Below are 14,133 nucleotides of genomic sequence, written 5' to 3' on the forward strand. Positions count from 1 at the left end.
ACTTTGTGAGAAACCTCTGCCCAGAGCTCTATTCGGATCACATGACACAGGACGCCACATGACACCTGTGATAAACCTCTGCCCAGAGCTGTGTTCAGGTCACAGAAAACATTTGTTAGTCGCCTCAAGGTTAGAGAAGCAGCCATTCTGATTGGAGGGTTGCCGTTTGAATCCCTGCAGAGGAAGGGACAATCTGAGCAGTAACGCTCCCCCCTCCATCGACAGCAGCTGGCGAGCCTAGGTGTGCTTGAGCAAGGTGTTTAGTCTAGGGATGGGGCTGATCCGATCCAAAATCGGTATCGGGTGCCGATATTGGCACTAATTCACGGATCGGATCGGAATCGGGATTTTTTTTTGCCGTAATTTGCATTTGTATTTGTATAATACTATCCTTCTTTGCCTTGTATATTTTCTTAATTTTGTCTGCTTTTTGCAAGGTATATAAAAAAAAAATCTTTAATTGGCCAAATCTTTGCCTATACTGTATATTCAAGAAAAATATTGGTATCGGCATAATATCGGTATCGGCAGATATCCAAATTCAGGTATCGAATCGGATCGTAAGTGAAAAAATGTGGATCGGTGCATCCCTAGTTTAGTCCCAGTGGTTATACTGGGAAGCTCCCAGTGTGAACTGTGTATGGCCGTGATGCAGCAGCGTGTGTCTGGAAAAGGGCATGGCATGCAGTAACTGAGTTTAGTATTTGTCTTATAAGATCAAGACTGGTAGTACTGGCTAGTTCTTATGTGAGTGAATGTGTAGACTGGTAGTACTGGCTAGTTCTTATATGAGTGAATGTGTTTACCTCTTCCCCATGGCCTGCAGATACGAGTGTGTTGTTTTATGCTACTAGGGTCAATTAGTATTTGTAAGTAAAGTAGAAATATGTTTGAGCTTGTTTGGAGTACCAGGTTGGAGGATTTACCACTTTTGTTAACCACAGACCTTATTTTATGCATTTAAGGGAAATACCCCATTCTAAAACCCCATTGACTTTTCCCTGTAAGATCCGGGAAGTCCGGGATTTCCGTCTCCCGACTACAAAAATACGTCATCCCTGCGGTCGTTAATTTCCGCCCGCATTAGCAGGTAGGGATCCAGGGCTGGTTCTCTTCGGCTGGATTCACATTGAGTCCGGCGCGCCATTCATTCTTAATGGGGGTATTGCGTTTATGCTGCGGTGGTGGGCGTCGCATGGGGTTCCACAAAAAAGCGGAACAGCTCTCCAGCGGAAAGGTTGAAACAGACTCAACTTTTGGAGGAACCGAACCCAACGACAACGTCAACGCTGTGGTGGCCAATCACGTCGATGCCCACACACACACGCACAACCTTTGCTCTGTCTGTTTCACACTAACCGATGGAGCGCCGGACTCAATGTGAATGGCTGCTTGCTCAGTTCACCTGGCTAAAGACAGATGAAGAGCCTGTGGTGTATTCTGTGTGGTGTGTCTGATGGAGAACGTACTGCGTCCAGGCTGGTCTGATGGCAGGGGAAGGAGAAGGTGAATCCCAGAGGCAGACGGGCGCTCTTCATTCCCATGTAGTCCAGGAAGTCGGAGATGCAGTACACGATGTGGTCGAAGAGCTGGGAGTCACAGAGACAAGACACTTGACTTCAGTGAAGAGCTGGGAGTCACAGAGACAAGACACTTGACTTCAGTGAAGAGCTGGGAGTCACAGAGACACTTGAGCACTTCCATGTCAGAATGACGCGCGACGCGCTACGCGTCATTCTGGACCGCGGAAGTGAACCGATGTTGCTCGAAGGCAGCTGTTCCAACTACAGATTGTTTATTTATTTTATTTTATTTTCTGTATGCGCACGCACATCCACGGAGAATCGCATGGAGAGCCATATCGAGCGTTAATGACCCATGCCAGCTGGCGGAGGCGGAGTTTCTGCAGGCAGGCAAACAGATATTTCTCTGTGCTGAAAAGATATAGGGCTCTATCTTCCCAAAAGCGCTAATTTAGCGTTTGCGCTCGTTTAACGCCGTGCGCAATGCAAATCGGGGGCGCACACAAGCGCATGCCTGTGATAATTGTACTGGGCATTGGCTGCCCCATGCCAAGACAGGCGTTTCAGCGCTAAAATGTGGGATAGATGGCGTTACCCTATCGTCAGCAGCGCGCAATTACTTTGCGCTAAGAGCTTTGAAAAGGACCTCTTACGCGCAAATACCTCTCTGCGCTGGGCAGTCTGCACGGAGATTACGGCTACGCTCCCAGCGCAGAGAGGTATTTGCGGAGTGGAAAGTGGAATTCCTTTTGGATATGTCATTAAGCACAGCCTTGCCACGCCAAGACATTGAATTCTGCTGCTAAAATTGGGTTTTAGCAGATAATTCAGTGAGGCAATCAACTATAATTCACTGAGAAACTTTTATCACATCGCAAAGAGGGAAATTAATTGAAAAAACTTGTTGGACAATCGACATAGGCTATTTACCTTCCTAACCCGGAGGGTCGTTGGCACCACAGACGATCTGTCAATAAGCTCCCTCTGTACTCGCACGAGTGAGTACACTCTATTACGCATGGAGAGAATTGCAGCATATTGCATGCCTCGGCGAGGCAGCCTCACGCAGTCATTGCAAGACGGGAATCTGATTGGTTTTGATTGACGTAATGCCCAGCCTTGCCTGGCCACGCCTGTGAATAATTCTGGTAGTTTAGACTGTCCAAATCCCGTTTGCGCAGACATTTTGGGGCGCAGATGATTTTTGGCAGAATTGGCACGGCTCTTGCGCTTGCGACAGGTGCCGTGAACGTTTCCGCATGCCCGCCGAGAATTGCATCCCCAACATATTTCGGGGCTGTTTTAACTTAGAAATCAGGGAGGTCACGTCTACCAGACAATCATATCACTTTTAAACAGTTACATTTCTGTATAAATCATTACAAGTAGCTCCCGTGAGGTGGGGATGCTTTTCTTTGCTGCTCGGCGGGGGAGCAAAACTCGGCAGAACACCTGGCGGATGGCGCAAGGCGGAATGCTATCTTCCCTGCCTTAAGGCACGCGCAAACAGTGCGCAAAGCGCTATTAGGGGATAGCGCCTGTCGGAAGATAGAGCCCATAGAGAAGGTAAGCACTGCTTATATTCCCGAGATTATAATGATACAAACCGGGTTGAAAATCGCAAAGCCTCTGTGGGTGTAAAATCTGCTCGCCTACAAGATCGACTCGCTCAAGCATTGTGATTGGTTGTACGTGGGATTAACATGCCCAAAATGTCCGACAGCTTTAGATTAGATAACAAGCTAAACTACTATTATCAGACATTCGGGAACGTTAATACATTCAAATTTTTTACATAAACATGAGCCTTAAAAATACACTTTATGCTAGGTACACTTATGTACGCTAATAACACACATTTACCCCCGAGCACATCCGATAGGGCAAGTAGATCTTACACCCACACCTCCTTTAACAGTGTCAGTGCATAGTTTTTATGGTGAGATAGAAGTATTTATATTTGAACGTTTTCATTTGGACATTTTGATTCTTTTGCAAAGTATGTCCCCATGAAATGAACTCCCATTGAGAAGGGAAAAAGAAAACTGAGAATCCACATGGCTGTTGTTCACTAAGGTTCATTATTGGTCTGGTGTTACCTCTTCTCCTGTGACCTGCATGACTTCTATGGGAGATGGTGTTACCTCTTCTCCTGTGCCCTGCGTGACTTCTATGGGAGATGGTGTTACCTCTTCTCCTGTGCCCTGCATGACTTCTATGGGAGATGGTGTTACCTCTTCTCCTGTGCCCTGCATGACTTCTATGGGAGATGGTGTTACCTCTTCTCCTGTGCCCTGCGTGACTTCTATGGGAGATGGTGTTACCTCTTCTCCTGTGCCCTGCGTGACTTCTATGGGAGATGGTGTTACCTCTTCTCCTGTGACCTGCATGACTTCTATGGGAGATGGTGTTACCTCTTCTCCTGTGACCTGCGTGACTTCTATGGGAGATGGTGTTACCTCTTCTCCTGTGCCCTGCGTGACTTCTATGGGAGATGGTGTTACCTCTTCTCCTGTGCCCTGCGTGACTTCTATGGGAGATGGTGTTACCTCTTCTCCTGTGCCCTGCGTGACTTCTATGGGAGATGGTGTTACCTCTTCTCCTGTGCCCTGCATGACTTCTATGGGAGATGGTGTTACCTCTTCTCCTGTGCCCTGCGTGACTTCTATGGGAGATGGTGTTACCTCTTCTCCTGTGCCCTGCGTGACTTCTATGGGAGATGGTGTTAGCTCTTCTCCTGTGCCCTGCGTGACTTCTATGGGAGATGGTGTTACCTCTTCTCCTGTGCCCTGCGTGACTTCTATGGGAGATGGTGTTACCTCTTCTCCTGTGCCCTGCATGACTTCTATGGGAGATGGTGTTACCTCTTCTCCTGTGCCCTGCATGACTTCTATGGGAGATGGTGTTACCTCTTCTCCTGTGCCCTGCGTGACTTCTATGGGAGATGGTGTTACCTCTTCTCCTGTGCCCTGCATGACTTCTATGGGAGATGGTGTTACCTCTTCTCCTGTGCCCTGCATGACTTCTATGGGAGATGGTGTTACCTCTTCTCCTGTGCCCTGCGTGACTTCTATGGGAGATGGTGTTACCTCTTCCCCTGTGACCTGCGTGACTTCTATGGGAGATGGTGTTACCTCTTCTCCTGTGCCCTGCATGACTTCTATGGGAGATGGTGTTACCTCTTCTCCTGTGCCCTGCATGACTTCTATGGGAGATGGTGTTACCTCTTCTCCTGTGCCCTGCATGACTTCTATGGGAGATGGTGTTACCTCTTCCCCTGTGACCTGCGTGACTTATATGGGAGATGGTGTTACCTCTTCCCCTGTGACCTGCGTGACTTATATGGGAGATGGTGTTACCTCTTCCCCTGTGACCTGCATGACTTCTATGGGAGATGGTGTTACCTCTTCCCCTGTGACCTGCATGACTTCTATGGGAGATGGTGTTACCTCTTCCCCTGTGACCTGCATGACTTCTATGGGAGATGGTGTTACCTCTTCTCCTGTGACCTGCATGACTTCTATGGGAGATGGTGTTACCTCTTCTCCTGTGCCCTGCATGACTTCTATGGGAGATGGTGTTACCTCTTCTCCTGTGACCTGCATGACTTCTATGGGAGATGGTGTTACCTCTTCCCCTGTGACCTGCATGACTTCTATGGGAGATGGTGTTACCTCTTCTCCTGTGACCTGCATGACTTCTATGGGAGATGGTGTTACCTCTTCCCCTGTGACCTGCATGACTTCTATGGGAGATGGTGTTACCTCTTCTCCTGTGACCTGCATGACTTCTATGGGAGATGGTGTTACCTCTTCTCCTGTGCCCTGCATGACTTCTATGGATTGGTGTTACCTCTTCTCCTGTGCCCTGCGTGACTTCTATGGGAGATGGTGTTACCTCTTCTCCTGTGCCCTGCGTGACTTCTATGGATTGGTGTTACCTCTTCCCCTGTGCCCTGCGTGACTTCTATGGATTGGTGTTACCTCTTCCCCTGTGCCCTGCGTGACTTCTATGGATTGGTGTTACCTCTTCCCCTGTGCCCTGCGTGACTTCTATGGATTGGTGTTACCTCTTCCCCTGTGCCCTGCGTGACTTATATGGATTGGTGTTACCTCTTCTCCTGTGCCCTGCGTGACTTCTATGGGAGATGGTGTTACCTCTTCTCCTGTGCCCTGCATGACTTCTATGGGAGATGGTGTTACCTCTTCTCCTGTGCCCTGCATGACTTCTATGGGAGATGGTGTTACCTCTTCCCCTGTGCCCTGCATGACTTCTATGGATTGGTGTTACCTCTTCTCCTGTGCCCTGCGTGACTTCTATGGGAGATGGTGTTACCTCTTCTCCTGTGCCCTGCATGACTTCTATGGGAGATGGTGTTACCTCTTCTCCTGTGCCCTGCATGACTTCTATGGGAGATGGTGTTACCTCTTCCCCTGTGCCCTGCGTGACTTCTATGGGAGATGGTGTTACCTCTTCTCCTGTGCCCTGCGTGACTTCTATGGATTGGTGTTACCTCTTCCCCTGTGCCCTGCATGACTTCTATGGATTGGTGTTACCTCTTCCCCTGTGCCCTGCGTGACTTCTATGGGAGATGGTGTTACCTCTTCTCCTGTGCCCTGCATGACTTCTATGGATTGGTGTTACCTCTTCTCCTGTGCCCTGCGTGACTTCTATGGGAGATGGTGTTACCTCTTCTCCTGTGCCCTGCGTGACTTCTATGGATTGGTGTTACCTCTTCCCCTGTGCCCTGCGTGACCTCTATGGATTGGTGTTACCTCTTCCCCTGTGCCCTGCATGACTTCTATGGGGATGGCGTAGATTTTGTTGTGCATCTCGACTGTTCGCCTCTTGCCGCTGCGGATCTTGACCAGAAGCACACGGAAGTTTGTCCCGCCGAGGTCCAGAGCCAGGAAATCCCCATTCTCTGTGTCAGGACAAGAGAAAGGCCTCGTTAGCTGAAGAACCGACACAACTCAAAACTATCACCATTCGAAGAGCTTGATTATAGAAGAAGCAATGCTCCTCAATACATACTATTTAAAAATATCGGCGTTTACATTGTCTAAAATGCTGGCGTAGGTAGGTAAGGTAGGGGGGTGGGGCTCAAGATGTCCAATAATAACTACAAAATACTGTATTTCCTCTAATATTGGCCCCGGGCCTTGTGGGTAAAATATAAGCAGACAAGCATTAAAAAGCTGCAGGTTGCTTATAATGATTGTATGAGGGTTCTACTTAGAAAACCCAGATCTTCGAGTGCCAGTCAATTGTTTTGTGAAGTAGGAGTGTGCACTTTTCATGCTCTTCTGAGAAATCTGACGTTTAAGTTTATTTGTCGTTTGAATGTATCTCATAATTTGATTATCATGCTGCTGACTCAACCCAGTTTTAGTAGTGTGAAATACCAATCGTGCATTTGGAAACACTGGTATAGTGCCTTACTTTAGTGTTCTGATTGTTTTATTTTTTGTGTTTTAAATGTAGTGTTTTTTGCTTGTGTGTCTTCTTATTGGACCTTATGTGTCTGTCAATAAAGAGTTGATGATATTTAGCTCAGCTGAGGGTAGCTGGCCTTTTATTGAAGCAGGCTTATATTAGAGACAGGCCTTTCATTTCTAGTTCTCTCTGTTTGATAAGTATATTTGCTCATATTTTAGTATGAAATGTTGTCTGATCAGGTGCGTCGGCAGCAAGGGGGCACTAGCGGGCATTTGAGCTACCCCAAGAATTTGCCAAGCTCCCCCAAAGCATCCCTTGTAATTCTGTAATTTGCCTTGGAGAAGAAACTTAGGAAAACTTAGGAAACATAATGAATATAAATATATATAAATATATAATATATAAATATATATAAATATATAATATATAAATATATATAAATATAACAGGCACTTCTATAAAATATTTACCACTGTTTAACACGTTCACTGCCATTGACGAGTTGACTCGTCAAAAAAAATCCAACGGTTGACTGCCAATGACGAGTTGACTCGTCAAAAAAAAAAAAAAAAAAAATTTGACGGTGGGACGTGGATCAACGCCCCCCACGTCTCCTATTAAAATATTGGAGCCACCGAAGGTGTACAAACCATTCCACCGACCCACTAAGTGGTGACAGACAGTGCTCTCCAGAAAAAGCCGAGCCAAAACTGCAGGGGAACGCGCGAGGAAACCATTCTCTCATACTGTAAAATGGATTGGCGAAAACGCTTTCGCTTTCGCGCATTATCGCGCTGGGAGCTGGCGGTGGGGGATTGCAAATTTGCACAATAGATTATGCGTGCAACACACTTTGAAACACCGGCAGAAAGCCCACCATCGCACGCAGCTTCATTGCAGCTGAGCTCACAACCGAAACGACTCATGCAGACTCGCCCAAAGAGCAGCCGCCAGCAGCCAGGCAGCACAGACAGGCAGAGCCTCGCTTGTGACAAACGCTGCAAAGCCACTAGAGACACACCCACGGAGGGAGGAGTTTGAAGGAGAGGGGGGTTTCCTGCTGCTATGGAGGAAATTACTGTTCAAAACTAATGTTTAGATGTCTGACGTCTTACGCCAAAAATAAATGGTTAAAGTGACTGTTCTATCGAATTTCACAAAAAGCCATTTATCTCAGAATAAATTTTCAGACGCTGAAACCATGCTGTATTCTACTGCTAATGCCTACATAACTACTAACTCTACAAACTAACTCTTTTAGACAGAGAAAGCACACATTCTATTAGTTATTTTGAGATCATTTGTGTTCACAAAATCTTAGCAGAAAAGAATCCTCTTGAAAGATGAGCCAGAATCCTCAAAAAAAAACCTTGGCAGAACCTACCTACAGTATTGAAAAAACGGCTGGCAGTGAATGTGTTAACAATGTGGTCCACTTGCACTCGCCACCTTTGATCTTATAATGCAACTGTGCTTCTGGACGGCGGCTGCCAGGCAAGACACACGCTGCTTCATGTATGTTCAAGACACACGCTGCTTCATGTATGTTCAAGACACACGCTGCTTCATGTATGTTCAAGACACACGCTGCTTCATGTATGTTCAAGACACACGCTGCTTCATGTATGTTCAAGACACACGCTGCTTCATGTATGTTCAAGACACACGCTGCTTCATGTATGTTCAAGACACACGCTGCTTCATGTATGTTCAAGACGCTGCTTCATGTATGTTCAAGACACACGCTGCTTCATGTATGGAAATTGACATGCAAACTGTAGAACTTATTAAAATAACGAACCTCACCTAAAGGTACCCATCCGAAGTATTGTGACAGCAACTGTAACTTAGAGTACTGTTCCACTTCCACTACCATTCCTGTGGCGTTTTTTTTTAAATGGAAATGAGCATAATACAATTGATTGGTCTCAGATCAAAATGATAAAGAGCAGTCTGACACACTACTGCAGAAAACAAACATCTAAAACAAAATGTATATAAACCAGTGCGAATTTGCAATATGCAGGATAGCGCGGCAGCACACCCTCTGCCTCTGCCGCACTGCTTTTCAAAATTTGCCCCCACCGGCCCCGTTTGGCCAAAAGGGCACGAACACACACACACACACACACACACACACACACCTCCATGCCAAATTAGATCGAAAACTGTGGGGGTGGGGAAAAGGGTGGAGAAATGTTTGTGGACCAAGCAACCAACACAGAGCGACCTCTCTTTGCAAACTCTAGCAACTCTAGATTGGAGAAATAGCACTACAAGTAAGAGGAAAAATACGTAGTTATAGGTTTGTTATTTTGGGGTGTACTGTCCCTTTTAAGCGATAAAAACAAATAAATCCCTCCCCTCCTGTCACCTGTTCCACCAGGTGTGCTGCCTCCCTCCCCTCCTCCTGTCACCTGTTCCATCGGGTGTGCTGCGCACGAAGGTGGGCAACATTTTGACCGTGGCGTCCTTGTGGGTGTCTTTGCTCAGGCCTCGTTCGATCTCCGTCCGCATCCGCTTCTTCACCTCCAGCAGCTGGGCCTTGCTCAGCCGGAACTCTGCCAGCGTCTGCTCGATCTGCCGGGCCTGGTCGGCCAGGCGGTAGGCCACGGCCGTCACCATGGCCGCGCCTTTGGAGCTCCCGCTCTCCGACAGCAAGAAGCGCACGTCGGAGTCGGGCACCAGACGGCGCACTGTCTTGTGGAGACGTCGGGCGTAACTGTTCCGAGGGGAAGACGACAAGACATTAGGGGTGTGGTGGGGCGGGAATCGACACAGCAGAGTATCGCAATATTCTGCGTGGCAATATTGTATCGACACACGGACGGTAAGTATTGCACTTTTAAAAATCGCAATAACATCGTATTGTGATGTAGCGCGATAATATTGTATCGTGACTTAAGTATCGTGACGATACTGTATCGTGACTTAAGTATCGTGGCGACATTGTATCGTGACTTAAGTATCGTGATGATATTGTATCGTGATAATATTGTATCGTGACTTAAGTATCGTGATAATATTGTATCGTGACTTAAGTATCGTGACGATATTGTATCGTGATTTAAGTATCGTGATAATATTGTGTCATGACTCAACGTATCGTGATAATATTGTATCGTGACTTAAGTATCGTGATAATATTGTGTCGTGACTTAAGTATCGTGATAATTAGAGATGAACCGATTGATCGGCCGGAAATGGCATATTTTCAGCTGATCGGACTGACCTGTGCCGGTCAGTCTACATATCCGATTATGTATTATTATGTTCGGCTTCGCCCCTTTTTTCACGTGACGTGCGCCAAAGCAGCGAGACAGATGGGCTGCAGCCGAAACTAAAGGAAGCAGCCACCACACCAACATGTCCTCCTTTTCACCGTCAACACCCACGTGCCAGCATGTCCTCCTCAGCGTGGAAGTGAAAATCACATTTTTTCACAGACACACAGACAGACACACACACACACACACACACACACACACACACACACACACACACACACAGACAGACAGACAGACAGACAGACAGACAGACACACACACACACACACACACACACACAGAGACAGACACACACACACACACACACACACACACACACACACACACACACACACACACAGACAGACAGACAGACTGTTACGGCCCTCTGTCTTATTTATTTTTATAATGTTACACTTCTGGCTTATGCCTATTGTAACATTCAATTTAGCGTTCTACCCACAGCACTGTATGTGATGGGGTGTTACAGCCTCTGTACCAGAGCCTGGCCTTGGTTTGGTGTGTGGCTCTGTTTCTTTTCCTATGTCCCAGACACGCCCCTCTGCTGCAGTGATTCAGGTGAGGAGCCGGTTGGCAATCAACGCCGATTGGCTGAGTCGTCGCTGCTGATTGGCTGCTTCAGACCTGCATGTCCTACATAAGCTCCAGTGTTCCAAGATGGCACTGTGGGTCAGTGTTAGCGGAGCGCTTTGCGTGCTCAACACTGGCCCTCCACCCTCCTTGCTCTCTTCAAGCCTTTTTGCATTAGCTCTTTTGTATTAGCTTCTCGCTACTTTCAGCTAACTTTAATCACTCTTTTTGTGGCCCTTTGTCTTTATTTAAGATCCCCATTAGCTACAGCAGAGCTGCAGCTATTCTTAGCTATTTCCATTAGCTGTCAGCCTATTTGCCCGCTTTGTAACTTTGTCTGAAGTTACTCTCATTGGCCTTGCTTTAGCATAATGGTTCTTGGCCTTTTGTTAGATGTAGCCTAACTACTTTTTCATGCACACAATCACTGGCCTACTTAGTCTTGTTATTGATTTCTGTTGATTCATTGTTGATTCCTGTTTACTGATTGTTAATATTAAGGAAGCCCTGTAGGGGTGTTTCGCCCTTTTCTTTACTCCCCCTTTTCTCCTGTTTTTTTCTAAGTTTAAGGAGGAGTAGCTTTGTCTTTTTGTTTATAGTCTAGTTTATTTTATTTGTAGGTAAACTGATTGGGCTTTGGCCACCCTGACGTCACTGTGCGTCCTTATTTGAACCAACCTTTGTTAAAATAAATAATTGTTTTGGTACACTTTAATTCAGCCTATTTCCCTTTTTCCTGGACTTATGTTACACCTTTTTACCCTAGACATTCATTTAAGGGACGTCAGACAGACAGACAGACAGACAGACACACACACAACATAGACAGACAGACAGACTCACAGAGATTCCTTGCTTTATAGTATGATGATAATGAGGATGATACTGTGGGTGCATCTTGTTTATAGTGTGATGATAATGAGGATGATACTGTGGGTGCATCTTGTTTATAGTGTGATGATAATGAGGATGATACTGTGGGTGCATCTTGTTTATAGTGTGATGATAATGAGGATGATACTGTGGGTGCATCTTGTTTATAGTGTGATGATAATGAGGATGATACTGTGGGTGCATCTTGTTTATAGTGTGATGATAATGAGGATGATACTGCGGGTGCATCTTGTTTATAGTGTGATGATAATGAGGATGATACTGCGGGTGCATCTTGTTTATAGTGTGATGATAATGAGGATGATACTGCGGGTGCATCTTGTTTATAGTGTGATGATAATGAGGATGATACTCACTGCGGGTGCATCTTGTTTATAGTGTGATGATAATGAGGATGATACTCACTGCGGGTGCATCTTGTTTATAGTGTGATGATAATGAGGATGATACTCACTGCGGGTGCATCTTGTTTATAGTGTGATGATAATGAGGATGATACTGCGGGTGCATCTTGTTTATAGTGTGATGATAATGAGGATGATACTGCGGGTGCATCTTGTTTATAGTGTGATGATAATGAGGATGATACTGCGGGTGCATCTTGTTTATAGTGTGATGATAATGAGGATGATACTGCGGGTGCATCTTGTTTATAGTGTGATGATAATGAGGATGATACTGCGGGTGCATCTTGTTTATAGTGTGATGATAATGAGGATGATACTGCGGGTGCATCTTGTTTATAGTGTGATGATAATGAGGATGATACTGCGGGTGCATCTTGTTTATAGTGTGATGATAATGAGGATGATACTGCGGGTGCATCTTGTTTATAGTGTGATGATAATGAGGATGATACTGCGGGTGCATCTTGTTTATAGTGTGATGATAATGAGGATGATACTGCGGGTGCATCTTGTTTATAGTGTGATGATAATGAGGATGATACTCACTGCGGGTGCATCTTGTTTATAGTGTGATGATAATGAGGATGATACTCACTGCGGGTGCATCTTGTTTATAGTGTGATGATAATGAGGATGATACTGCGGGTGCATCTTGTTTATAGTGTGATGATAATGAGGATGATACTCACTGCGGGTGCATCTTGTTTATAGTGTGATGATAATGAGGATGATACTCACTGCGGGTGCATCTTGTTTATAGTGTGATGATAATGAGGATGATACTGCGGGTGCATCTTTTTTATAGTGTGATGATAATGAGGATGATACTCACTGCGGGTGCATCTTGTTTATAGTGTGATGATAATGAGGATGATACTGCGGGTGCATCTTTTTTTATAGTGTGATGATAATGAGGATGATACTCACTGCGGGTGCATCTTGTTTATAGTGTGATGATAATGAGGATGATACTGCGGGTGCATCTTGTTTATAGTGTGATGATAATGAGGATGATACTGTGGGTGCATCTTGTTTATAGTGTGATGATAATGAGGATGATACTCACTGCGGGTGCATCTTGTTTATAGTGTGATGATAATGAGGATGATACTGCGGGTGCATCTTGTTTATAGTGTGATGATAATGAGGATGATACTCACTGCGGGTGCATCTTGTTTATAGTGTGATGTTAATGAGGATGATACTCACTGCGGGTGCATCTTGTTTATAGTGTGATGATAATGAGGATGATACTCACTGCGGGTGCATCTTGTTTATAGTGTGATGATAATGAGGATGATACTCACTGCGGGTGCATCTTGTTTATAGTGTGATGATAATGAGGATGATACTGTGGGTGCATCTTGTTTATAGTGTGATGATAATGAGGATGATACTGCGGGTGCATCTTGTTTATAGTGTGATGATAATGAGGATGATACTGTGGGTGCATCTTGTTTATAGTGTGATGATAATGAGGATGACACTCACTGTGGGTGCATCTTGTTTATAGTGTGATGATAATGAGGATGATACTCACTGCGGGTGCATCTTGTTTATAGTGTGATGATAATGAGGATGATACTGCGGGTGCATCTTGTTTATAGTGTGATGATAATGAGGATGATACTGTGGGTGCATCTTGTTTATAGTGTGATGATAATGAGGATGATACTCACTGCGGGTGCATCTTGTAGAGCGAGCCGTCGATGCCCACAGTGGTGCGAAGGCGTGCGACTCCTTTGTTGTCCTTGAGGCGGCCGAGGATCCCGCCCAGCGTCGCGGCGATCAGGTTAGCTGAGCGGAAGGAAACGATGGTGCACACGTGCTGCACGGCCAGGCAGTCCTCATCAGAAGGCTCCACGCCGAGCCGCGTCAAGATCTCCATGCACTTCTTCAGACCCTCCTTACTCCTGAAACGGGAAGAGTTTCTCAGTGTAGAGACCTTACTCCCCCTGTTGCAGGAAGACAGTGGAGCCGACCTGCAATTTGGGTGTTTTTTTCTCTCTCCTT

General features: G+C 45.9%; 1 protein-coding gene across 1 annotated transcript in view; it reads right to left on the reverse strand.

Moving 5' to 3' along the window:
- LOC310771216 (hexokinase-1-like) overlaps nucleotides 1-14,133 on the reverse strand; it is a gene marked incomplete at its 3' end in the record, with an annotated part of 70,926 nt that overhangs the window by 12,479 nt on the left and 44,314 nt on the right. The window contains exons 9-12 of the mRNA XM_083663874.1: nucleotides 13,800-14,033; nucleotides 9,380-9,684; nucleotides 6,299-6,447; nucleotides 1,470-1,589 (exon numbers count right to left, since the gene is read on the reverse strand). Coding sequence (XP_083520000.1) covers nucleotides 1,470-1,589; nucleotides 6,299-6,447; nucleotides 9,380-9,684; nucleotides 13,800-14,033 — 808 coding nt within the window. The remainder of the gene's footprint in view (nucleotides 1-1,469; nucleotides 1,590-6,298; nucleotides 6,448-9,379; nucleotides 9,685-13,799; nucleotides 14,034-14,133) is intronic.

The sequence above is a fragment of the Poromitra crassiceps genome (assembly GCF_964638095.1).
Source record: "Poromitra crassiceps genome assembly, contig: HAP1_SCAFFOLD_437, whole genome shotgun sequence".
NCBI classification, from domain to species: domain Eukaryota; kingdom Metazoa; phylum Chordata; class Actinopteri; order Beryciformes; family Melamphaidae; genus Poromitra; species Poromitra crassiceps.